The sequence below is a fragment of the Mustela nivalis genome (genome assembly GCF_964662115.1).
Source record: "Mustela nivalis genome assembly, chromosome: 4".
In the NCBI taxonomy this organism is placed as follows: domain Eukaryota; kingdom Metazoa; phylum Chordata; class Mammalia; order Carnivora; family Mustelidae; genus Mustela; species Mustela nivalis.
Genome location: NC_139023.1, coordinates 86,750,696 through 86,778,547, shown reverse-complemented (window position 1 = coordinate 86,778,547; position 27,852 = coordinate 86,750,696). Strand labels below are relative to the sequence as shown.

The window sequence follows — 27,852 nt, the reverse complement described above, 5'->3', positions numbered from 1 at the left end:
TCAGTAAGCATTTTTATATCCATTGTTTTGTACTTTACCAGGTAAATAACATCTCCATTTCATTAAGGACTTTTTGAGGTTTCATTTTGTTCTTTATTTGAAATATACTCCTTTGTTTCTTCATTTTTTTTGAATCTCTGGTTGGTTTCTGTGTATTAAATAAAACAGTATTGTAGGAGTGGCTTCGGGTAAGGGATGAAACTTATCATTCAACCTTGGCTTAGCTCTTACTGTCTAGCTTTTGTGATTGTCCAAGCAGTCTATTTCTTTAAAGGTTGTTTGTTTTATTTTTTTAGTTTGTTTTTGAGTTGTTGTTTAGATTCCAGTTAGTGGCACACCATCAACTACTGGAAACTTTTATATATATATATAATATATATATATATATATACACACACACACACAAACAAAGTATGCTTTATTTCAGTACGTTACTGAAATTCTGTTTTATTTTTAATAGCTCCCAGTAGTTGAGGGTGTACTAAAACCTTTCAGTGTCTCAATGGAGGATCTCAGATCTCATTGTAAGCCAGCCCCTCAGGCAATAGCTTCAAATATATGTATAAATATATATAGTCATGTGTGACTACAAGCATAAGTCTTGCTGGCCCCAGAGACAGGTAATCTGGGGGTATCTTCTGGGCAGCAGTCATAAAATTTGGGGTTCCAAATAAGTGTATAAGCTCCTTTCTGGGAGATACTAGTGAGCTGTAGCAAGGTAGGGATAGAGTGCAATGACAGTGTTCTTCAATTTATGCTCCCTGAAATGACCTCTGTAGCCTCTAGACATACCAAACCTGAAGCCTGTTACTAAGGTTGAAACTCCAGGACTAGTAAGTAGGCCTCTTCCACAGAAAGCCTGGGGGTATTTTATTTGTATTTTAGTCTGCTATCAGTGCAGTGCTCTTGGAGTGGTAACCTCCGAAGAACTGTTTCTCTGTTTCTTTGACTGTTACAGTCCCTGAGAACCCAGGTTCCCAAGTTCCCCAAGCTCCCCCTGCCTCCCACAACCAGCCACAAGCACCAGATGAGCATGGGGTGGCAACCACAAACACTGTCACCAGATGTAAACGTAAGGATACCAGATGTGTGGAAGCTCCATTCCAGGAGATACTGCCACTCTGGAGTGTGGCAGAGGGAGAACACAAAGACGTTTTGGTTGGAGTGAGGCAGAAAGGCCAAAGATGACACACCTGCTGCAAAAAAGAAAGAAAAAAAGATGATACTCACTGACTTTAGCAAGGCAGGTGGAGAGCAAGAACATGGCACCTGCTAGCCTCTGTCCCTGCAGAGTATTCCAGAAAGCCCCTGACCCTCAGACTGGTGCTTTAAAATTAAGGAGTCGTCTTTGTGAAAGGTTGCTTCTGTGCTGGGCCCTGGAGCACCTGGGTCTGTGCATGAGCCCTTTGAAAACTATTCTTCAGTTGGCCACTGCCCTCACAGGTTTCCTGGGCAAGAGTCCTGTTGGTATTCAAAGCCAGATATTTGGGGAGCTTGTCCTTCAGATGCTGGTTTTAAAAGTTGGGGTGCCTGATGTGGGGTACAGACTCTTTTTTCCTCAGGGAGAAGCTGTACATTTTGAATTCTCTCCCAATTCTGGTTAACTGTGCTGGGATGAGATTTATGGTGAGGTTGTGTCTCTGCTTTTCCCTACCTTGCTTTGATATTGCTTCCCTCCTACTTGCCCAATGTGAGGGAGCTGTTCTGACAGTTTTCTTCAGAGAAAATTATTCTACAATCTGTAGGTTCAATGTGCCTGTAAGAGGAAGTCAGTTGAGGATCTATGTTCCATCTTGAACTGGAAACTCTCTAGTCCATTTTAATCAAAATTCTTCCATTTTAGCTATAGCTTATAAAGTTATATAAATATAAATAAAACTTTTCCATGAAATTTATCTGAACCGTTCAGTTTTAAATATCTTATCTCTGAACTTATATATCTTATTCTGCCCCTATATTACTACATTTATTTTTACATTTTTATTACTAAATTGTAAATTTATTCATTTTTTTTTTACTTATTGCTTCTTGGACGATGACTTTCCTATAGTAATTAGTTAATATTTATTTGAAAACTGCAATCAATTTTTAAAAATTTTTTTCCCAAAAATGAAAGATATAGCTATCCTTCATATCTAGAAACAGTAAAATTTACTATTACAGAAATTTGGAGCATTTCTGGCTTCCTTAGCTATATGTTCTTTTATATAAACAATTATCTTGTTTAATCATTTATTGCTAGAATTTTAATTACCACACCTGTAGAACTGTGTACTTATAAACATAACTTGCATTTTTAGAAGCCAAGAACTTTTTTAATTATTATAGTATGTGACACAAAGTTTCATGTGTTCTTTTTTAAATAAAGGAATTATTTTTCCTTTCAGAATTTTAAAAACTCTTATTTTGAAATAATTATAGGCTCATAAGTTAGTTGAATAAGTAGTACAGAGAGATCATGTGTACCCATTACCCACCTTCCCTTAATGGTGCATTTAGTTAGTTAATTATAGAGAATTATCAAAACCAGGAAATTGACATAGGCACAATACTATTAAGTAGACCACAGAACTTAGATTTCATCAATTATCATTTATACTTCCTTTTTCATGTGTATGGTTATATGAAATATTTTCATATGTATATATGGATAAAATTACCACCACAAAATAAATATGTTCCATCGCTACAAGGAGCTCCCTTAGGCTTTATCATCAAGTCTTCTCACCAACCTCTAGCAATCTCTATATATAATGTTTTCTCTCTGAGAATGTTGTATAAATGGAATCATATATATACTATTTGGAAATTGGCTTTTTTCACTCACGATGATGACCTTGAGATTAATCCAAGTTCTTGAGTATATCAACAGTTTGTTCTTTTTTATAGATGAATAGTATTCCATTTAGTATATTATCACAATTTCTTTTATCCCTTTACCATTCAAGGACATTTGGGTTGTTTCCAGTTTTGCCTGTTGTAAATAAATCTGTAATGAACATACATGCATTTTTTATTGTTAACAAAAATATACGAAAAAATTTACTGTTGTAGCCAATACAATTTAGTTCTGTACAATTTAATGGTACTAAATACATTCACAGTGTTGGGCAACCATCACCATTACCCATTTCTGGAACTTTCTAAATCCTCATCATCACAAATAGAAGTTTTGTACTCACAAAACAATAGCTACTACTTCTTCTTTCCCCCAACCCTCAGGTGAGTAGTAGTCTATTTTTTGTCTCTCTTGAGTTTGCTAATTCTAGGTACCTCATATAAGTGGAATCATACAGTATTTGTCCTTTTGTGTTTTTGTCTTATTTCACAAAGCATAATGTTTTCAAGGTTTGCTTATGCTATAACATGTATCAGAATTTCCTTTTTAAGGCTGAATAGTATTTCGTTGTGTAGATACACTGCATTTTTTGTTTATCCATCTGATGATGGGCATTCGGCTTATTTCCATCTTTGAGCTATTGTAATTTAAAAAGAAACATTCAATTGATCTGGCAGTATTTCTGAAGACTATTTTTTCCTCACTGAATTATAGTTGCACATCTAGTATAACTTTATATACATTGGTCCTTTTTTCCTCCACTGCTCTATCAATCAGTTCCACACTCTTATTTACTGAGTAGCTTTTTAATGTCTTGATATTTTGCAATATGAACCTTCCAACTTTGTTTTTCTCTAGGAAGATCTTAGCTATTTTATTTTACTAATTTATGTATTTACATTTTATTTTTATAAATTTTAACTACAAAGTCAGGGTAATTTTTTGTAAGAAAGAAAATTAAGTAACTTCAGTTCTTTAAAAAGTTTTTTTTTTAAGATTTTATTTATTTGACAGAGATCACAAGTAGGCAGAGAGGGAAGCAGACTCCCTGCTGAGCAGAAAGCCTGATGGGGGCTCGATCCCAGGACCCTAGGACCATGACTGGAGCCAAAAGCAGAGGCTTTAACCCACTGAGCCACCAATGTGCCCCTAACAATTTTAATTCCAGTATACTTAACATACAGTGTTACATTAGATTCAGGTGTATAGTATAGTGATTCAGTAGTTCTGTACATTTCTCAGTGTTCTTCAAGGTAAGTGTACTCTTAATCCCCTTCATCTATTTCACCCATACTCTTTCCCACTTCCCCTTTGGGAACCATCAGTTTGTTCTCTATAGTTGTGTCTGTTTTTTAGTTTGTGTCTTTTTTTCTTTGTTTATTTGCTTTCTTAAATGTCACATATGAGTGCAATCATATGGCCTTTCTCTTTGACATAGCTTGGCATTTTACTCTCTAGATTCTTTCATATTTTTGGAAATGGCAAGATTTTACTCCTTTTTATGGCTGAATAATATTCTAGCGAATGTGTGTGTATGTCTGTGTGTGTCTATAATTACACACACCATTACCTTAGCCATTCAACTATCTCTGGATACTGGGCTGCTACCATACTTTGGCTTTTGTGAACAATACTACAGTAAACATAGAGGTGCATATATCCTTTTGAATTAGTGTATTCTTTGGGTGAATATACAGTAGTGGAATCAGTGGATTATGTGATAATTCTGTTTTTAATTTTGGGGGGAACCTCCATACTGTTCTCCACGGTGGCTGCACCAGTTTGCATTCCCACTGACAGTGCATCTTTTTCTTCACATCCTTGCCAACACTTGTTTCTTGTGTTTTGATTTTAGTTATTCTGACAGGTGTTAGGTGATACCTCATTGCAGTTTTGATTTGCAATTCCCTGATGATGAATGATGTTGAGCATTTGTTCATGTGTCTGTTGACCATCTATATGTCTTTGGACAAATATCTATTCATATCTTCTGTCCATTTTTAAATGCATTACTACTTTTTTGAGTGTTGAGTTGTAGAAGTTCTTTTTGTATTTTGGAAACTAATACTTTATGGGATATGTCATTTGAAAATATCTTCTCCTGTTCAGTAGGTTGTCTTTTAATTTTATCATCTTTGCTGTGCAGAGCTTTTTATTTTGATGTCCCAATTGTTTATTTTTGCTTTTGTCTCCATTGTCTCAGAATTATCTAGAAAATATTGCTATGGCTAATACCAGAGAAATTACTGCTTGTGCTCTCTTCTAGGACCATTGTAGTTTCATGTCTCACATTTAGGTCCTTAATCCATTTTGAGTATTATTATTTTTGTGTATAGTATTATAATGTGGTAGTTTCATTCTTCTGCCTGTTGTCTGGTTTTCCCAACACCAATTGCTGAAGATACTGTCTTTTTCCCATTCTATATTGTTGCCTCCTTTGTTGAGGATTAATTGAGCCATATAATCATGGTTTATTTCTGGGCTCCATTCTATTTATCTGATGCACTATTTGATTGCTTCATATTTTTAGTATATCTTCACTCCTGGGATTGTGATACCTCTAGTTTTGTTCTTTTTTGGATTACTTTGGTGGCTCATGGTCTTTTGAGGTTCCATACTAATTTTACAATAATTGTCCTCATTCTATGAAAAATGCTCTTGCTATTTTGATAGGGATTGCTTTAAATCTGTAGACTGCTTTGAATAGTAACACATTTAATATTTGTCGTCCTAACCCACAAGCATGGAATATCTTTCCATTTGTTTGTGTCATCTCTAGTTTCTTTCATTAGGGTTTATAATTTTCAAGAGTACAGGTCTTTCACCTCCTTGGTTAAGTTTATTCCTAGGCATTTGGATATTTTTGGTGTGAATGTAAATAGGATAGTTTTCTTAATTCCTCTTTCTGCTACTTCACTATTAGTGTATATAAATGCAATGCGTTTCTGTATATTGATTTTGTGTCTTGTGACTTTTCTGAATTCTTTTTTTTTAAGATTTTTTTTAATTTTTAGAGTGAGACAGTTGGAGGGGAGGAGCAGAAGGAATGGGAGAAGAAAGGGGGAAGGAGTCTCAAGCAGTCTCTGGGGGTCTTTTATATATAGTATCATGTCATCTGCAGGTAGTGGAAGTTTTACTTCTTTCTTACCAATTTGAATGCCTGTTAATTCTTTTACTTATCTGATTGCTGTGGCTAGGACTTCCAGTACTGTGTTGAATTAAAGTGGGAATGGACATCCTTGTCTTATTCCTGATCTTAGGGGCTAAACTATTAGCTTGTCACCATTGACTATAATGGTCTTTGTTATGTTGAAGCATGTTTCCTCCAAACCTACAGTTACTGAGGGTTTTTATCATGAATGGATGTTGTACTTTGTCAAATGCTTTATCTGCATCTATTGAAATGATTATTTTCTATTCTTTTATTGATATGTATTATGTTGACTGATTTATAAATATTGAATCACCCCTTGCATCATAGGAATAAATCCCACTTGATTGTGGTGAAAGATTTTTTAATGTATTGTTGGATTCAGTTTGCTAAAATTTTGTTGAGAATTTTTGCATCTATGTTCATCTGAGATATTGGCCTATAGTTCTCTTTTTTCATAGTGTCTTTATCTAGTTTTGTTATCAGGGTAATGCTTGCCTCAAAGAATGAATTTGAAAGCTTTCTCTTCCATGTTTTGGAATAGTGGAGAATGAGTATTAACTCTTCTTTAAATGTTTGGTAGAATCTGCCTGTGAAACCATCTGGTCCTGGACTTTTGTTTGTTGGAAGTTTTTAAATTACTGATTCAGTTTCCTTGCTGGTAGTTGGTCTGATAAAATTTTCTGTTTCTTCCTGCTTCAGTTTTGGGAGATTATATGTTTTAGGAATTTATCCATTTCTTCTCCACTGTCCTAATATGTTGGCATATAGTTTTTCATATATTCTCTTAATCCTTTGCATTTCTGTAGTGTTGATCCTTATTTCTCCACTTTCATATCTGATTTCGTTTGAGTCCTGTCTTTTTGTTCTTGATGAGTCTGGTTAAAGGTTTATCAATTTTGTTATCTTTTCAAAGAAACCAGCTCCTAGTTTCATGGATCTGTTCTGTTGTATTTTTAGTTCCTATTTCACTTATTTCTGCTCTAATTTTTATTGCTTCCTTCTGGTTTTGAGTTTTGTTTGTTTCTCCTTTTCTTGCTCCTTTATATGTGTAGTTAAGTTGTTTGAGATTTTTCTTCCTTAGGTAGGCCTGTATTACTATAAACTTCCCTCTTAGAACCTCTTTTGCTGCATTCCAAAGGTTTTGAACCATTGTGTTTTCATTTTCATTTGTCTACTGTATTTTTTAAATTTCTTATTTAATTTTTTTTTGTTTGTTTGGTCAACCCATTCACTGTTTAGTAGCATGTTATTTAACCTCTATGTATTTGTGCTGTTTTCAGATTTTTTTTTTTTTTTTTGTGGTCGATTTCTCATTTCACAATATTGTGGTCCAAAAAGATTCATTGTATGACTTTGATCTTTTTTAATTTGTTGAGACCTCTGTTTTGTGGCCTAATAGGTGATCTGTTCTGGAGAATATTCCATGTGCACTTGACAAGAATGTATATTTGACTTGGCTATTTTAGATTCCTTGTATTTCCATATAAATATTAAGTCTCACTTTCTTGGTTTTATGTCGCTTTCACCACATACACACATTTAAAATTTGAAAGTTTGAATGGGATTGCATTAACACTATAGATAATTGAATACTATGTTTTATAATTCATGAATGTAGTATAGGCTTTATTAGGTCTTACTTTCTTTTAGTAATGTTTTTAAGGAGGAGATATATATATATTTCAGCACATCTGTTCCTAATTTTTTAATATTTTTGTGCTATTACAAATGGTATTGTTGTTAAATTTTCCTTATCTGTCTGAGGATGGCATATAGAATACAATTTAATTTTTGTATATTAACTACTAGTTACTATGTTCACCCATTCTAATATTTTATAGTCGTAGATTCTTTTGGATATTCTATTTATACACATATTTGTGAAAAGTTATAATTTTATGTCTTTATAATAATTTACTTCTTTCTTGTTAAATTTGTTAGAACATCCACTATGCTACTGAATAGAAATGGCAGTATATATTCTAAGTCTCAAACTTAATCTCAAATTTAGTATTCTGTATTTTATCATTAACATACTAGCTGTGGTTGTTGTGACAAAGATACTCAGATGAAGGAACTTCTCTTCTAGTCTTACTTTTCTGGACACTATTTTTATTTCAGTTCTCTTAAATGATATTTATACATAATTGAATTGATACATGTAGTCTATATAAGTTTATTTTTTCTGTATGCAGTGAGTTGCATTTTGTTTTTTAACATCAAGCCAGTCTTATATTCCTAATTTGGTCACACATGTTACCTTATATATAGAACATTGATTTTATCAATATTTTATTAAAGTTTTTTGAATTTGTGTTTATCATAGATATTGGCCTATACTTGATCTTTCTAGTAATGTTAGTTTGGTGGCAGGGTTATGCTAGCTTTATAGAATGATTTTTGAAGTCTCCTTTCTTTTTCTTTTTTTTTTTTTTTCAAGATTTTATTTATTTATTTGGCAGAGAGGCAGGCAGAGAGAGAGGGGGAAGCAGGCTCCCTGCTGAACAGAGAGCCCAATGCAGGGCTCGATCCCAGGAACCTGAGATCATGATCTGAGCCGCTGAAGGCAGAGGCTTAATCCGCTGAGCCACCCAGGTGCCCTTCCTTTCTTTTTCTACTTTCAGATTGTTTGTATTTATTCCTTTAATATTTGGAATAATAAGACAGAAATGCTCTTTAGTCCTGAGGTTTCCTTCATGGGAAAGTTTTCAACTGCAGAATCATTTCCCATTATTTTTTACTATTTTTTAACTTGTCTCCCTTTCCTCCTCTTCTGGTATTCCTATTATGTACACATTAAATCATTTGATATTCAAAAGTAATTGAGTTTCTGTTTACTTTTTTTTTTTTTAAGATTTTATGTATTTGAGAGAGAGGCAGCTATAGCAACAGAGAGCATGAGCAGGGAGGAGAGGGAGAGGCAGGCTCCAGTCCCCACTGAGCAGGGATCCCAATGACCATGGGATCATGACCTGAGCCAAAGGCAGACAGATACTCAACCGCCTGAGCCACCCAGGCACCCCCCTCATTTACTTTTTATTCAGCCTTTTTTTGTTTTGTGTTTTAATGTCATTGTTTCTCTGGAATTTACTTTAGAGTATATTTAAGTTCATTGATCTTTGGTGTCTTTTTAAGCCCAGCTAGTGAATTTTTCATTTCATGTATTTTTCAATTGTAAAATTTATGTTCTAGCATTTTGGTTCTTTTTTTTTTTTTTTTTTTGCTTTTTAAATTGTTTTGTTTTTACAGTTTACATTTCTCTCAGATTCTCTGTTTCCTCATTGTGTTCAACTTGTCCTTTAAATCTTGGACTTATTTATAATAGTGAATTCCATCATCTCTGTCATTTGCTTTTCTGCTTCTGTTGAGTTTTTTTTTTCTGCCCATCATAGGTAACATTTTCATGTTTTTTTCGCATGCCTATTCATTTTTTATTTATGCTGGATTGGGTTTTGTTATTTTTGTTTCAAGTTTTTATTTAAATATTAGTTAACATAAAGTATAATATTAGTTTCAGGAGTAAAATTTCATAATGCATCACTTACATGTAACACTCATTGCTCATCACAATAAACACCCTCCTTAATATCCCATCCCCCACCTCCCTTTAGCAACCCTCAGTTTTTTGTCTTTGTAGTCTGTTTCATGGTTTGCCTTCTTTTTTTTTCCTGCCCTATGTTCATCTGTTTTCTTTCTTAAATTCCATATATGAGTAAAATCATATGGTATTTGTTTTTTGTGACTGATTTATTTCACGTAGCTCCATCCATCATGTTGTCTTTATTTTAGGCAATGTTGAATTTTGTTCTGGAATAGAATTAATTTACTTGTGGATATTCTTGAATCTTTCAAGACTTGCTTTCCAGCTTTGTTAGGGCATGTCTAGAGTGGTCCTTAAAACAAGGCTAGATTGGTCCAAAATCTAAGGCCTGGTCTTTTTAGGATTTCTACCAAATTTCATGGGTGTTCAGTAAGGTTTCTCTACTCTGCCTTGTTAGAATTTGAGCATCTACATCAAAAATTAATGATGTACTATATGTTGGCTAACTGAACATTAAAAAAAAAAAAAAGAATTGGAGCATCTTCTAATCTTAGACAAGCTTTTGTGGTTGTTTAGATCACAATTTATAAGGATACATGCCTTCCCTATTAGTAGTTCTTTGATTAGCCTCGTGGAATCTCACCTCTAAATAACCACAGCTTAGTATTCAGCCGAAAATAGAAAAGAAAAAATGACAGTCTTTTATACATATTTCTGTAGCTCCTTACTATACCACTCTCTTTTCTCCACAGTGCTGCACCACAAATTTCACTTGTTTCAGTAACATTGAAACTCTCTCTTGCTTTAACTCAGTGAGGTGGCTTTGCCCTAGGACTCACCTTATTTCTGTCCATTTTCTTGTGTCTTATTTCTATACTGCCTGTTTTTCACTGCTCAACTTTTATGGTTATAAGAGACTAATCTGGTACCAGTTACTCAAAGCTGGAAAGCAGATGTCTTGTTATATGCATTTTGAAGCTATGGAATTATTAAATGGATCAAATTTGGTTGTTATATCTTCTTATGGATTGAAATCCTGTCATGAAATTTATCTCTATTTATATATATCTCTATATCTTTTTCTTTAAGATCCCATTTTTTAATACATAAAGGTAGCTTTATTTTTTCTTTTTCTTTAATATCTTAATTTTGTGTGGTTTTTTTTTTAGTGTTCCAAGATTCATTGTTTATGCACCACACCCAGTTCTCTGTGCAGTTTGTGCTCTCTTTGATACCCACCCCAGACTTACCATCCTCTCACCCGCTCCCTTCCAAACCCTCAGTTCTTTTCTCAGAGTCCATAGTCTCTCATGCTTCATCTCCCCATTTGATTTACCCCAGTTCACTTTTCCTTTCCTTCTCCTAATGTCCTCCATGTGATTTCTTATGCTCCACAAGTGAGTGAACCCATATGATAATTGACTTTCTCTGCTTGACTTATTTCACTTAGCATAATCTTCTGGTCCCATCCATGTTGATACAAAGTTGGGTATTCATCCTTTCTGCTGGAGGCATGATATTCCATTGTATATATAGGCCACATCTTCTTTAACTGTTTGTCTGTTGAAGTAAAAAAATCCTCAAACTCAACACCCAAAAAGCAGATAATCACATCAAAAACAAGCAGAAGACATGAACAGACACTTCTCCAAAGAAGACACACAATAGTTAACAGACATATGAAAAAATGTTCGTCATCATTAGCCGTCAAGGAAATTCAAATCAAAACCTCATTGAGATACCACCTTACACCAGTTAGAATGGCCAAAATTATCAGGACAGGAAACAAGCGTTGGAGAGGATGTAGAGAAAGGGGAATCCTCTTAATATCGTCAGTGGGAATGCAAGTTACTTTGGAACTCTTTATTCTACAGGGAAACTCTGGCATTTAAATATCATTTAAAAGGCCTCTGTGGAGTGCAAGAATTGATTCGACCAATTATTAATGTCATTTGCAAGTTCTCTTTAAATTCTGAATCCCAGGGAGTTTCACTGCCCTAAATTAAATCAGCCTACACCTTAGTTTTCACCTTGTTGTCCTCAGTATAAAGCACTAACAGCTTCAGTATAATAAAATACATTTTATTCTCTCAACCTCAGTGATGTTGAGATCTTAACTTTGATTTTAGGCCTAGAGGTAATGACAGGTGGTAGAGGAGAGTTCTGAGGAAAATTTCCCTTAATTTGTAAGTTACTGGAAGGTTTTTAAGCAGAAGAGTGATTTTTCTTCAAAAAGGATGCTATTAAAGAAAATGAGGTTGGCTCTGTCAATAGATGTTTAAAATTCTCAGCCTTCTATAACTGGCAAAATCTGATTTTGGTGGTCTATTTCTTGTGGTTATTTCTGGCATGATTAATATGTTTGAGCCAGAAAAGAGATGGCATACTCAGAACACATCACGGAGGATCTAATAAAGAGACAATTTACCAAACTATAATCATGGTACAGGGAAGCTGCAAGGGATAATGCAGTTCCTTGGAGCTAGTATTGGTTGAAGTCCCTAGGGCTGAAGGGAGGAGTGGAAAGAAAATTTAGCAGAACCTAGAAGGAAAAAGTCTTGAGAGAAACTGGGTTTTTTGGTTGGGAGGTAAAGCCATCCAGAGACTACTTCACATGTTGAGTCATGTGATTTTCTGTCATCTTTTCTGTCCCCCAGACATCCTACCAGAGCTCCCCAGTAGTGGGAGCCATTGGAAAGCCAGAGGGCAGGGGAGAACTTTGGTATATGTTATACAAGTAAGATGCTGGAGAATGGATAGAGAGGCACACCAATTATATGAAGTGTTTCAAGTTTGACATTTTGTTTAAGGCATAACCTGAAGAAGGAAAGTAGTGTGATTTGATGAGATTTGCTCAAACTAGAACTAAGGATCCGATCCGCTTATGAAAGGAGAAAGCAAGAACTTTGAGAAGCCCATTTCCCTATTCCACATACCTCTCCAGGGGAAGAGTGGGTTTTGGAAGCATCTTAACTATCTTATGAGTTCACATGAGTTCAGAAATGTTTTACTCTCTGCTATTCCTAGAACAATAAATGGCTGGGCTTATTTTTATTCATCAACTTTATTAAATAATTTTATTAACTGATCTACATTCATATTTAACAATTCCATATAAAAAAATAAATACTTTGGGTTAAATAAGTGAGTTTTTAGAGCCCCTAGGGCTTACAAAAAGAATCTTAAAAGATCCATATTTACCATATGAAGTATAAGAATAATAATTACAAAAGGTAGCAAACCATACATCAAAAAATAAATATAGATTTTAAATATTTAAATAAATAGAAAGTCTGGTACATTTAAATAGGAGGTGCTTAATTATCAAGTCAGTGTTGAGAAGATGCTTTGACAAAAAGTAATCCATTTGTTCAGAAATTCTGTAATGGTTACTGTCTCGTCATCATATTCACATTTGAAACTTGTTTCAGATCCCTATAAAAGAAAAATTTTTAATTTTTTTAGTTCAAGGTAGTTTCCCATATATACTTATTCCAAGTTGAGTAATTTATGACTGATGCCCTTTATTTTCAAGTATGTTTAATACATTAATCACATTCCCTTGAAATGATTGAAATGGTATGCCAAAAAATTATATGTTGATAACAAGTGATAGTAACATATACACTAAGATTTTCCTCATTTGTCAATTCTGCCCATCTCAGTGAATACAAGAATTTTTTTTCCTGGATTGTATATAGGTAAACATTTTAAGTAAAAACAGTTCTATTTCATTAAATGCTGCATTCAAAATAAAATTATTAAACCTCTCTTCCCCTGGGCATATATCTATTTATAGGTTACATGTATACAGTCATTTACATATTATACTTCTTTTTCAGACCTTAAACCTCTTACTAACTTTAGTGAATCTCCTCATAGTTCCCCATAGCAAAATAGAACCAGCCCAGAGTAAGTTAAGATAAGCTTTTGTTTGGAAAAAACTTATGTGAAGAACATTTTCATAAATTCTCATACCCATTCCCACTCCACGTTAGTATTAATGCAGGTAAGTTTCCCAAATTTTAAAAGTCTAAACATTAGAAATTTTGTTCTCTGGACTGACTTTTTTAGAAATTAACGTCCTCTGCTGGTAGGAGCTATTTCAACTCTGCCTGTAGCTGACAAAATATTATGAAATATAACAAGATAAAAGAGAGCACTTTTTCAAACTGAGGTAATTTCCTACCATGGAAATATAAACCTAGTAAGATAAGTATTTTCTTTAAATAAACCGTTGCAGTGTTATATACCCTGTTACATATAATTATTTGAATATTACAACCTCTTGGGAAGGTGTAAATTTTTTAAATTAGCTTTAAATTTTTTTAAATTTTAATTAAAATTTTAAAATAGCTGACATTTTCTGACTTGCACATAGTTTTATCTTAATTTTACATCAAGAATTAATGAGTTTTCTGATGGTCAAAAATTTTGTAACAGACCTTTGACATTGTTTTTATCTACCAATGTTTAGATGACATTGATTTCAATGTATTTTTTAAGTAGATTAAAAGAAACAGTCTACTAATACAATGACCTATTTGGAAACAACTGGAATTACATAATTTTAGAAACTTGGCTCTACTGTAATTAAAATTATGCTATTTTGGAGGCCTATTAACTCATGAAATTTGTACTTCGTCAGATGGGATGAGAAAAGAGAGTCATGAATCTCTTCACATCACCCGAGTCTCTTGTATATTTAGTATTTCCTGTGCATTTAAAAATACTTAAGTTCTTAAAAGTATTATCTCTAAATAAGGAGTTAATTGTCTAGCCCACTGGCGATTTTAGTTTTCATTTTTTTTTTTTTTTAGGTAAATCTCTTAATCCTTCCACCAAATAATAGGAAAACTGCATTTTAAAATCCTTTCAGGTAATTAGATTGGCTATTCTGGAAAACGATCTGAAAGAATTAGAAAATATGTAACAAAATCTATCCGCTTTCTGCGAAATTCAGTTGTCTTTTCCCATTCCCAGTTTTGTATTAATGTGACAAAGAGGTGACAGAGTGCTGGGTTATGGGCTTATCTCTAGGTGGATGGTAGGCAGAAACCCTCTAAATTATACTCCCCTGTTCCATAGTGTATCATCTAACATAAAAATGATACATGTTCACATTGGTCTTAAAATGCATGAGAACTTCACAAATTATAAAAATGTTATATCACTTTAAAATGATCTTTCATTTATTTTGTTTTCAGGAGAGCAAATAAAGTAATGCCTTACCTTTAGTTTCAGAAGTGTTACATTGATATTGCTCATTAGTTCCTTGATGTCTGTCAAGTGAAAGTTTTTGCTTTGAGCTAAATATAGCACTTCCTCCAAAAGTTTGAGTTCTTCTGCTAGACATTGAAGATGAGTCAATTCTGTGGCCTTGAATAATAATAAAAATAGTTGTCAGGTCAGTTTGCCCTAAAGGTCAGAACCAGAAATTAGTCTCTAGTGAGAATAGTTTTTTATTATTCTTCCTATTGTCAGCATTACTTTAAATATGGACCAATGTAGCTCATAAGACTGGAAAAACTGGAATTCATCTACCCATGTTTAGCATTAAATGTTACATAATGAGAGGGGCCTGGGTGGCTTAGTTAAGTGGCTGCCTTCAGATCAGGTCATGATCCCAGGGGTCTGGGATCGAATCCCATGTTGGGCTCCTTGCTTACTAAGGAGGCTGCCTCTCCCTCTGCCCTTCCCCCTGCTCATGCTTGCTTCCTCTCTCTAAAATGACTGAATGAATGAATGTTAAATAAGTCAATAATTTCAACTTAATTTGGCTTTGCCCAAAGTCAGCACTTCTGTACCCAAATGCAAATCACAGATATAGGTAGAATTCTTTTCCCCTCTGTGTAGAAATTATTAGAATCAGAGCAGTCATAGCATGGAAGTATAGGATCACATTTTATAATTCTAACATTTAATCTAAGAGTTGAGAATTATAGAATGTTAAGGACAGAGGAGCTCTTAGATACTGTCACAATCCCAGCATTTTATAGATTAGGGAATTTTATTTTATTTTTTTTTTTTTACCATAAAGTAATGAGTCTCAATATAGCAAGTCATATAAGTGTCCTAATTTTTTACTTTTCTATAAGTATATTAAGATGCATTAAAAAATTATGTGTCCCAACCAAATTAAAGAGTAGAATATTTGAAGGAATTTTTGGTGGCCCTCCTGACTTAAACCTATATACTTCCTCACCCATGTGATCTGTTATAATGATAGTATTTCATATTTTTCTGGTACATTGTAATTTTATTTATTATAAATATATAATATATTATTTCAGGGGTACTTGCCTGTGATTTATCAGTTTTATACAATTTACAGCTCTCATCATAGCACATTATAATTTTAAATTGTCTACTCCCAAACAAGCCCATTTAAGTCTCACAGCCACCTCTTGAGATAGCAATGCAGTGCTGTTATCTCCATTTTACAAAGAAGGAAAATAAATCTCAGAAGTGTTTTCCCAAAGTCACATGATTAGGTGGAGCCAAGATTAAATTTTAGTTCTTTTTCTTTATAGCTCTAACATAGCATCCTTTGAATTAAATGTTTTTATAACTTCCTGAAATTTTTTTGCAAAATAAAGTGGTGGTAAAATGAGCAAATGAGTGGAGCTTATCACATTACTTTGGGTTTCAAATAGATTTTGATATGTGATTTAGAAACTGTTAGATTTCAAAGAATTTCACCACCCTCTAAATTATGCACGTAATCTTACGTTATCTTTCTAGAAATCTTTAAAGTGTGATTTAGGACTATACCACACAAATTTTATGACATTTCTATCCACTGGCCTTTTAACTTGTTACTACAAATTCAGGGCTTAACTTTTTGGAGCTGTTTTCCTTAGAAAACAGTCCAGTGTCTTTATGAAGCTAGAGTTAAGAGTTATGTGGCTCTTAAGTTAAAGAAGCATCTCAAGTTATTTTCATCTTTTGAAAAAGTAGTTTGAAGAATAATTTCAGTTAATAAGAGGTCAATGAGATTACATCCATGACCTTTAAATTCCATTTTTTTTTTTTTTTTCTGGGCTTGATTCACCCTGGGACAAACTCTTTTCAGCACAAAGTTATATGCATTCTCTGTTGACTGGCACAACTACTAAGAAACTTTATATTTCTAGTATAGCCGTAGGAGCTTAGATGATTTATGTTTATCTGAATATCCAAATGAACAAATCTTGGAAAACAAGTCATATAGCATCATAAGTCTCTAGGTCTATTGGCATAAAAGATGTGTAAGTCCAAATTTTTACTTTATATTCTGAGGGAGAATTTTGTTTTTACTAATACCTAATGTTTATATGGTATTTATCCTATATCAGACACGATTTTGAGTACTTTGCATTTACCTGTTAATCCTCACAAAACTATATGAACTATAAATAACTATCATTCATATAAGTAGATAAGAAACTGAGTCAGAGTAGGCAACTTCCTCAAGGTCACAAACGCTAAGACATAGCTGGGATTCCAGTTCAGATAATCTGGTCCTAGGGACCATGCTATTGGTCATTACTATGCTGCCTCTCAAAGGTAGGCCCTTAGGAATTTTTCCTAAAACGATGAAGGATTTTTAAAAATAGGAAATCAACTTTGATAATTTGCATGGTAAAATGATATAATCAAATATCTCTCAAGTTTTAAATTTTTAAATAAAAATAAGTCGATATAATCTTTTAAAATTGTCCCATCAATAAACTGGGAATATTATTCTTATCTCTTCCCACTTCCTTTTCCAAAACACACGCAAATACATACAGAAAAATATATATGCAAAGCTATTTTACAGAAGCTTCCTTACCAAATTTTTTTAAAAATATTGAAGTTGCTGATGCTTTTCAGATGAAGTGCTATTAATCTAATCAGTTACAAATTTTCATACAACTTTGAATTTTATTAAGACATAAATTGAATGTAGAAAGTTGTACTTACCTTCTTGGGCATGTAGAATTTAAAGGTGAGCATCCTGGGGCTCTCATAATTCTGAGAAAGCATAATATATTTTCATTAAAAAATGAACTCCAGTTCAAAAAATTATATATAATAATTTTGGTAAGAAAGGGAATATACTTACTTTAACTCCATTCAAGAGCAACTGTAAGTCCAGCAGCAATTGCTCCAGCTGTTGCTGTGCTTCCTTCGTAGAGCTTGAAGTAGTAGGTGCACTGTTTGCGAAGAGTGCGAGAGTCAGTACGATGCAAGACAAGAGTTGCATTTTGTACATTGTGGCAGGAGTTGAGGTTACTGTGAGTAGTGATTACAGAGGCTGATAGGAAGCACTTGAACAAGAGAAGCAATTTATACTCTTAATTCTGGAAAAATATTTATGGGGGTGTCAAAATGTTTTACATATTACACATATTTTCAAAGATTCTACCTGTGTGGCAAAAAGCATTACCTTTATTTTTCCTCTTCTGATGACTCTTTGGAATTTCTTTAAACCCCCATAAACTGACTGAATGGATGTAGGTAAAATCCCTGTTGGTTACATGAGCCCACACTTAGGTGGCTGTTGTAATTCATACAACTAACGCCTTCTGTATGAAACAATTTTTCCTCCCTCTTTCTTTAAGGGGGTGGGGATGCAAAAGTGGCTCATGAAAATTTTCTCTTTGTCATAAAACTATGGTGAACACGTGGAGCACTATGGTGTGGTGGACAAGAGTAAATAGTTGAAAAGAATAAATTTTTAGATTTGTTGATTAAACAGGAAGAATACTGGTTTCCTGTTTAGGATGGTTTTACCTTTTGATCTACACAATGACTGAGCTAATGCATACATGATAGATTACTTCTTACACAATCAGCTAGAAAAATTAAGGCTAGAATGCATGAATGCTCATTGAGCTTGAGGTACTGTTTTATGCTATTTTAATTTGAATATTTCTTATATCTATTTTAATCTCTTAATAGCTTTTGTACATTTTTTTAATGGGCATGATGTTTAACAAATACCCAGAGAAGGGCTTGCATGAAAGGGTACAAATGCTAGTTTTGGGGAGGAGGGTTTGGACAAATGTATTTTTGCTGCTTTATTATTTTTGCTGGGCATCAAGGGAATGTAAGGTGAGTTAAAATGTCACAACAACCAGGGTGGTTTTACTTCCTCTTGGTCTCAGGGATCAGCCAAGCTATTAAATATTTTTCCCACTTTATATCCATTTCACTTCTCTCTCTCTCTTAAACAGATTGTTTATATTTCTTTAAATATAAGGCATAAAATAAAAACAATAGGGATCACCAAGTTTGTTTGTAGGTATCTTACTAACTGAAATTTCTGGACACTATTTGTACATACTAAAGGAGAAAGAGAATATGATGTGGCTAGCTTGAGGTGTACCAATACTGGCCTAAGTATTGTGGCTGCGGCTGAGAAAGGCATGGTAGTAAATAGACCAGGAGGCTGAGGCAGGTCATGTGGTGGGGGTGTTTGTGTGTGCATGTGACTTGTGGAGTAAGAGCAGGCCTCAGAGCAGGCATATTTGGGCTCATTTATTCCAAGATGATTCTTATTATACAGAGGTCAGAATTGAATGGATAGAAGTTACTTAAAAAGGGTATCCATTATAATTTTTAGAGCACCTTTTATGAAAAAATGAATAAAGTACTACAAACAACTCATGACACATATTGAGAAAAGGCTTTGCAGCCAATAGTACAGATGCTAGTTTTATAATAGACTTTATATGTACGCTGTGTAAACCAGTTCATAAGTTTCAACTTGCTAAGTTTTTACCTCTTTAATAGACTTAGGTTTATCCACTACAGCATCTGGGATACTATGAGTGTAAAATAATAATTCTTAAATAAGATCAGATCAATATTCTGATATTAGAATATCAATAGAGTGGGTAGGATAATACTTAGGACATGTGTTAATGTGTCCTCAGTATAATGCACTAACAGCTTCAGTATAATAATGGTATGGGTATATACTTGTAATTTAAATTGGAGAGAATTGAGGAAACCCTCGAGATTGCTTGTAACTCCTCCAATTTTACTACCTTATACTTTGTGTCTAGTCTTTAAAAAGACATTTCTCTAGCACCTTGGGTATACAGAAAGCGAGAGAAAAGAACAATGTGAACACACACAGTCTAGTTTAAACCTTATAATGAACTTGTAATGATTCCCATTTTGCAGATTAGAAAACTGAATCTCAGATACGTTAACTAATTTGTCGTATGTCATGAATCCTTTATTGCCAGAAAGTGGCAGAACAAGGATTCGAAACCAGAATATTCTGACTGCAAAGTCCACCATTGTATTCTTTCTTAATGAAACTGATGTGCATTATGAAAGATGTGTATATAGACAAGTGTAATCTCAGTAAAACATAAAAATTACTGCTTCAGGAGAAGTGGATATAAAGAATTTTGAAGAATCTGACTTCAAACTGGATTTTGACAACATGGTTAAACTGTAGATATGTAAATTTAGGATGAGGAGAGTGGTAGGCAGGAAAGGTTAACCATTCAAAGGAGCATTTGTACTACAAAAAAAAGGAAAAATGGTTTGGTTTAGTACTATTTATGCATCAGGTAACATTCTGAAGAATATAAAATATCTTTGTAAAATTTAAAAACAAGCATTAAATAGTTCCTTAGATGGAAAAAAAAAATGAAGGAAAAGACAGATTAGAGATAGTGATCTCTCAGAAAAGATTAGAGACAAGTTAGGAACAAATGACCACGATCTTTTCTTTTTATTACTAAAAAGTGCAAAATCTTTCTCTGTACCTTTCAAATCAAACTAAGCATTAGTTCTAAGTGAAAGGCTATTTAATGATCTGTGGATCAACTTTGTTGTACTTGTTTTGCTTCTCTGAAGACTTCAGTATTTCATCCCAGCATCATCGGCTCAGACCCTTCCAGAATGGAAGAATTCAGGCCCACACATTTTTCTGTGTGGGGGCTTTTCCAATGAGGCCTTTGATGTTCTCATAGTCTTGATATTTCTAGTTCTCCAGCTATTTCCATTAGAGAATGGGTCAGTATATGGCTACATTGATGGGACCCTGTAGAAGACTGAGTTCTTAAGCCCCGGGCTTATCCCTATTATATAGCAGGCTCCATTATGTAGCTGGACTGCTAATTTCTTTCTATAAATGCTTGGGGATAAAACTACCATACACTGTGGCATACTTTCACTTTTTAACATGTTTGACATATCAGCTGGCTTCTCTGGCTGTAGTGGTGATAAAATCAGTAAGAGACTGCAGGCTACTGCAGTTGTCACATCCCCTACTTCCCCTTTGAAAATAAAATTCTATTCAATAAGAAGCTATTTTCATTGCTAAACATTGTGACTCAGCCTCTTAGACTCAAGAGTAGCCCAAGTTCTTTTAAAAGAAAAGCCCTAGTCTCTGAAGCTGCCTACCAAAGAGATTGGTCAGTCAGTTGCACACATTGTCCATTCATCAAAGCTGACTTTCAAGGACTCCACTTCCTGCAAGAATGTTTTCTTCCTGACCCTTTCTCATTGCTTTATAAAACTTTAATTTAGACTGATGTTTCATGCCTGTATTAGTGTCTACAGGCCTCTTGGCTTTTCAAGACACAGTTGTCTCCCTTTGAAATTAGGATATTGAGGAATAATCTCCATACCATCCAGAGAATATTCAGCTGAGAGCTCTGTGCTTCCCGTAAAAACCTGAATTTCTTCAGGCATAGGCTGGTGCCCAGTCTTAGTCTTTATCAGACCTCTGGCCCTCTATGATGTGATAATACTGTAAATCTATCTGTGGGTCACAGTTATGTCTCATTCATGTGTGCTTTTCTTCCATGTGGGCAATTTTAATGTTCATAATCTTTTGGGATGGAAGAATTGTTTCCTTAGTACTTTTAGTTTTACAAAGTGTTTTCAAATTCATTATCTCATTGAGTCACATTTTACTGATAAGAAATTTAACATTTGTACAGGTTAAATAACTTGCCCAATGACACATTCTTAAGGTAGTGGTGAAGTTAGAGCAAAACCCCAAGACTTCCTGACCCCTAATGATCATGTGTATTTCCGGTATAAAATAGTGATGCATTAGGCTCTATAGAGAAGGCTGAATTAGTTTGTGCCTGCTATTCCATCTCATTTCACTCTATCAATGATAGCTGATGAGTCAGGCAAGGCATCATCCACCTTCGCCTAACCAATACCTTGCCTGAGCAGTTTTAGGGTTTCTAAGAAGTTAGAGCGGCTTAATTCACACAGCTACAGAAGCTAGGTTCGTTCTCTCTCTCTCTCTCTCTCTCTCTCTCTCTCTCTCTCCTTCATCTCTTTCTGGGGTCTTTTAAAAGCAGTAGAGAACTTGATGTTTCCTAACACTTCTCCTGTATGTGAAGTAAGAAAATAATTGCATCTACTGTGGATTTAAGTTGCATTGTACTTTTAGGAGTACAGTATTCTAAAGCTGACATGAGATATCACACACTAGGCAGTTGTCTGCGTTTGGCAACCTAGACACACTTCACTGCCTAAATGTAATGAGAATGGGAGGATCTTCCAAACCCTAGGAACTTTACTTTTTGTGTAAATATAAGATCCAAGTCAAGATACACAGCAGTTAGCAGAAGTAGAATGGGATAAGCTGACAATGACAGCAATAGATTTCCAAGACATTTCAAGTCTGTAAAGCACTTTCACATCCATTTGTCTCCTCTTATGGCAGAATAGGTAAAGAACGTTTTCTGGTTATATGTATTTCACTAACAACTTTATTTTCTTTGTACATTAAGGATTAAGCTTGCAACTTACAGGTAAATATTAGCTGTCTCCTCTGCTAAGATAAGTGCTTTCATTAAAATCTTCTGAAGATAAAATTATCTTCCTTTAAATACTTTCCCTGTCTAACTTTGTTTCTAAGTTCTCTGTTAACCATTTGTTCTTCCCTCTTCTACAGTAGCTTCTTTGGATGTATCATCAACAATCCATTGTTCCATCATTCATGTTAAAAGATAAAATGAGGTGTATTTAAAAATTTAAGAGTTTGAACAAAAATCCATTTGAATTGGGTAGCATCCCATCTAGCAGATAGAAGGGAGCTCTGAGGAGTTGTACAAAATGAAAGACTTTTATAGCCAGAGGGAGCAAGGATGAGCAACTTATACCAAGCAAAAAAAGAAAAAAAAGAAGTTGGTTATTACAAGGCAGTATACTTTCTTTTAGAGGATGGCATGGGTCTGTCAGGTGGATTATCTAGTGATGAGCAGGCGATTCCTGATTGACTGGTTTAAGATTTCATTCCTAGGAGAAGAGAAACTGTAATTAAGTCTTGGTTTAGTGATGTGGGGCTTAGCATAAGTGAGTTCATTTTGGGTCTGTTGTCTTGTTTTTAACACTAATAATAATTTTTAAAGCTATAGCCTGATTTTTTGTTTAAAAATATAATATTATTATCTAATTTAAAAATAATGCATAATAATAAATATATACATTATAGAAAATTGGGGAACTACAAAAAGCTAAAAAAAAGTGAAAATCAACTGTAATCTTACTTTATAGAGGTAACTATTGATATTATGTACTGTTATAAGTCCACCTAGTCTTTTTTTCTGTGTTATAGTTTTTCATGCTTATTTTTCTTTTAATGTGTTATAAATATCTCACATATCATATATTCATTTAAAACATTATGTTTAATACTTACATAAAATTATGTTGTATGACTGTATTCTTTTATCAGAGTTTACATTAATTCCAGTTATTCACCATATGAACAGTGCTGTAATTCACTGAAAACTTTTGCACATAAATATTTGTGTACATTTCTAGTCATCCTCTTAGGATAAAATCCTAGAAGTGGAATTACTGGGTCAAAGACTATGAACATTTTAAGGCTTTTTATACTTATTCAGGAAGTTCGTAAAAAAACTAACATTCCTTATCATTGGTATAAGCTTATTTTTCTGTGCTGCCTATATTGGTTCCATATTATCAAACACGGGAGGCGGCAAGAGGGAGAAAGGAGAGGATCTAGTGAAATGTGTGCTGATTGGTGGTTATACTAATATGCTGAGGTCCATCATTGGAACTGGGAGTCAGTCAGACCTGGGAATCCTATTTATCATTTATTGGCTGTGTGAGTTTGAACAAATTATTTATCTTCCCTAAGCATGTCTTCATTTTTAAAATGGCAATATGGGCCTCCCTGGACTCTCATGTGTAACAAACAAGACAGCATAAATGAAAGCCCACAACACTAATCTATTAACTTGGAATGAATAAGTGATTCCATGATCTACCACCTTGTCCTTTTCTACTAAGATGTTTAAAATGATGGGATTTCCTTTGCGTAATATCTTAATATCATCCAGGTTTGCTAATCTGCCTAATTTGAGGGTTGAAAAAGAAATAGGTGAAAACTTTACCATCCCAACATTACCCAAATTAAACTCCGAATCTAATTTAATTAACCAAATAATTTTTAATCATTCTGTGAGGTCACTAGAGATAAGGTTATTATTCCATAATATATCAGTCCCACCTAAGGGGACTCTGTCCATTGTAGAGAAGGAACAATCATTTGCCCTCTGCCCACCTAGGTGCTTGGCAGAGACCCCCCCCCCAATAAAAAAGATTAATAGAAAAATGTAATAATTTTAACTGCATACATGCATACCTGTGGGATCCCCACAAAAATATGAGACTCAAAGGGCACCTAAACAGCTGAAGCTTATATCCCATCCTGAGCTAAGGAAAGGGATGGAGGTCTGTGGCTTCAAAGGGGAGAAGGCAATTCATGAAAAGGTGAATAGAGGGAATGTAATCCTGATGCCAATGAATCATATTTTGAGATGGTACATTCTGCTATTGTTTACCATCAAAATTGGCCTTTCCTGATCTGAGTTGAAAGACAAACTCATTTTTTAACACAACCAAAGACCAGAAAATTAATTTTTTTAATTCCTTTGTACAACAAATCTCATGGAGAATATGGTAAATGGGTTTCTTCTCATGCACTGAATTATTAGCAGTGTATGCCTGGAATGCTGCACTGAGAGTAATTCTGTCCTCAGTGAAGAAACATGTTATGGATATTCAATCTGAAATAGGCTCTGGAATGTGGAGTAATAGCCTGGATGCTAGCTCTTTATTTCTGATATGGCTATGCTTTCTTTAGCCCAATTCTAGTCAACTATATTACTTGTTTTCAAGATGTTGGTAGCTGCGAAAGAAGTGTAGGAATGGGGCTGTGTGCAGAACAAATGATCACCAACAGTTTAAAAGAATAGGGCATAAGAGGTAGACAGAAAAATAGAAAATGCATAAAGTATTTAAAAAGTGAAATAAATATAGGAACCAAAGAAAAGCACAGCCTTCTGGAAACTTAGTATATGACCCAGTTATCTCATGTACACCAACAGGTCCTGAGAGTCCTGTGTAGTAGCAGAGTATAGTGACTAACATTCACAGTAATGATTCCACCTCCTCAAAGAAATGTTTAAATTGTGTTTTGCTTTGTTTTTATCTGCTTTGTTTAAGAAGCCACAGTATGCCTAATATTTTGAGGAGAGATTTCCATTTCAAAAGGGTTAGATATTAGAATAAAAGCAGACGAGAACACATAATACATCTGCAAATCAAGGCAAAAAAATTATTACAAAAGACAGTAATGCTAGAGAAAAAGAGGAAATAAAGTAAATCAACACTCTGTCAGGGCCCACCCATGCAATCCATGGAGATGGGAGGAGGAGCCAGCCTCTGCAAATAAGATGCACCTATAGCTTCTAATACTAGGAACCAAAGAGAAAGCTTTCACACCACCTCATGGAAACTGGACTTTTTTACACTGGTAGAGCTTCCAGAAGTAGTTATACAGGTGGCTAATTTTAGAATCAAACTTGCCTCTTTTGTAATTTTTTTAAAGTTTGTAAGTAAGTACCTTTTAATTCTCTCCTCTGTCTTTGATAAGCATCAAGCTAGTCTCACAGTATTTGGCAAATAATTCTGAGCTATTCACCTGATGATATTAAGATTCTTGTAGAGTTCATTTTACTTCTTATGCCTAACCTGTTATAGACCAACCTGTATAGACCTGTGATAGACGAACCTGTTATAGACCAACCTATATAGGTTGGTCTATACTGCCTTTTTATGTGTATGTGCGTATGCATCTGTAATTATTTCTTAAGGATTCAGGAAGATTTTTCTGTGGAGTAAAAATGTATTATGGGCTTTACAGCATTGACAAGTCTCTGGGATGTTTTCATCTGATTCATAAATTGTGAGCCATAGGATAAGGTTATTTTAACCTAGGAATAAAGTCTTTTAGTAAGCTTTGTTGACAATTATTGTATCAGCTCTTGTATACAAATATGACAAAGCTTCTATCCATCTTAAAGGCACATAGTCATTGAAAATATCCATATCAATAGCACTCTTCCTATGCAAAATCAACCTGGAGAAATTAAGCCTTTTCTCAATCCTCCACCCTTCACTCTTACTCCCTCACTCTCACTTTTCATAGATTCCCAACATTGTTATTCTGCAAAATAGGGCAGTTCTTAGAAAACCATTTAGTTAATTTTGAAATATGATGCATAGCAAGAACAACTGATTTTTTTTTTTTAACATTTCTTCTTCTCTAAGGTGAGGGAGTAAACCCTTGGAGCACTCCAGGGACCATCTAGAAGGAAACTTAGATGTTATGGGTATAATGGGCAACCTTACAGTTTTGTTATTCTGAGTTTGAGGTATGGCTTGGGGCAGCAATAATAAGAGTTCTCCAAGGAAAATACTTGTTCCGTTAAGATGCAGGTATAGTTCCTAAAAGAGCAGCTGCAGGTTTGTTGCTTCATAGACCAGAATGATGACATAATGTTTTGAAAACAGGAAGAAAAATAATGCTTAAGAATTTTACTCCTTCAAATGAGAAATCATGGTTGTTTGATTTAGAACTACCTACGAACAGGGTAAGAGGCAACATAAAAGTGCAAAAAATTATTGTTGAGTATTGAAAGTACATATATATAGGTCAGGCAAAAGATAACATGTTTTCAGTGTAGAATATACAGAAGACAAAAAATATTTGTTGTCTCACACTCATGTAATTGGGGATAGATAACACACTCTTACTCCTGCATTCAGTTTCTGTGGTTGGCTATATAGTGGCGAAATTCCAACTATTAGAAATACTTTAAAAAAAAAAAAGGAAATATTTTTGTGTGGTTAAAAAATCAATGAAAGTTCTGTTGACTTGCTCACCACTACTTAGAATTAATGTAATAAAACCCTAGTATTTCTTTGATTTTAAGAGATTAATTGGTTGTTCTGTACACTATAGTAGGTTCTTGTGAAAATGGAGCCCAAAGTGATTAAATTTGATGGATCAAGCATTTAGGGAAGATTTAGATTTAGACTTTATGGTACCATTTCCTAGGGAATATAAATTCAAGTGCACACTCCACTGGTGAGGATAGAACTACATAAGGGTCACAGTTAGCTAGGGCATCGGAGTCTAAGTTAAAAGAAGAACAAGCTCTACATCCATCCCAAACTCATCTCAGACCAGTCTTATCAGGGCAGCTACAAGACACTAAATCACCTTGGAGCTTCCTAAATACTTTGCTTTCTTTAGGCCCAAAGGATTTTTTAAAAGTTACTCTGTTATTTTTGTTGTAGAGAATGATAATTTCATCCTAATATCCATTCTTCCCTCCAGCTTAGAAAAAGAATCCTGCTTCTTAGTGGGATATATTGCTGCTTCTCAATAAAGATCATTTTCCCTACTTTCCCTTTGCAATGAAGTGTGGCCATGCAGATATAATGGCTGAAGCTCTAGTAACTCTTCTAGACCTTAAGGACAGGGGTCCATAATCTAGGTGTGTTAAAACTGAGAGGTATGATACTGATATTTTTATGTAGCTGCCAAATAAACTCTGATTGCTTAGTTCCTAAATTCTTCTATGTGAAGGAGAAACATATCTGCTTAAGCCACTGTTATTTTGGCCTTCTCATTACGGTTGACTCTTGAACAATGTGGGGGTTATGGGCACTAACTAGCCTCTGCACTGGTGAAAGTCCATGTGTAACCTTTGACTCCCCCCAATTTTAACTGATAGACTGTTTTTGACTGGAAACTTTACTGATAACCAAAATAGTTGATTAAAACATATACTATATGTAGTATGTGTTATATACCATATTCTTCTAATAAAGTAAACTAGAGAAAAAATGTTGTTAAGGAAATCATAAGGAAGAGAAAATACATTTACAGCATTATCCTGTGTTTATTTTAAAAATCTGATCTGTGCAATTTAAACCAATGTTGTTTAAGGGTCAACTGTGTATGCAGTTAACAGTACATTA

At 34.2% G+C, this 27,852-nt stretch overlaps 2 protein-coding genes across 4 annotated transcripts in view; one reads left to right on the top strand and one right to left on the bottom strand.

Moving 5' to 3' along the window:
- Window positions 1–27,852, top strand: part of ADAD1 (adenosine deaminase domain containing 1) — a 107,995-nt gene that overhangs the window by 66,643 nt on the left and 13,500 nt on the right. The gene's annotated exons all lie outside the window — the stretch shown is intronic.
- Window positions 12,857–17,773, bottom strand: IL2 (interleukin 2; the record flags this gene model as incomplete). The annotated part of the gene is made up of 4 exons (XM_082726760.1): window positions 12,857–12,969; window positions 14,767–14,913; window positions 17,482–17,532; window positions 17,624–17,773. 4 exons carry the CDS (start codon window positions 17,771–17,773, stop codon window positions 12,859–12,861), a joined length of 459 nt encoding a protein of 152 aa, XP_082582886.1. The 3' UTR covers window positions 12,857–12,858.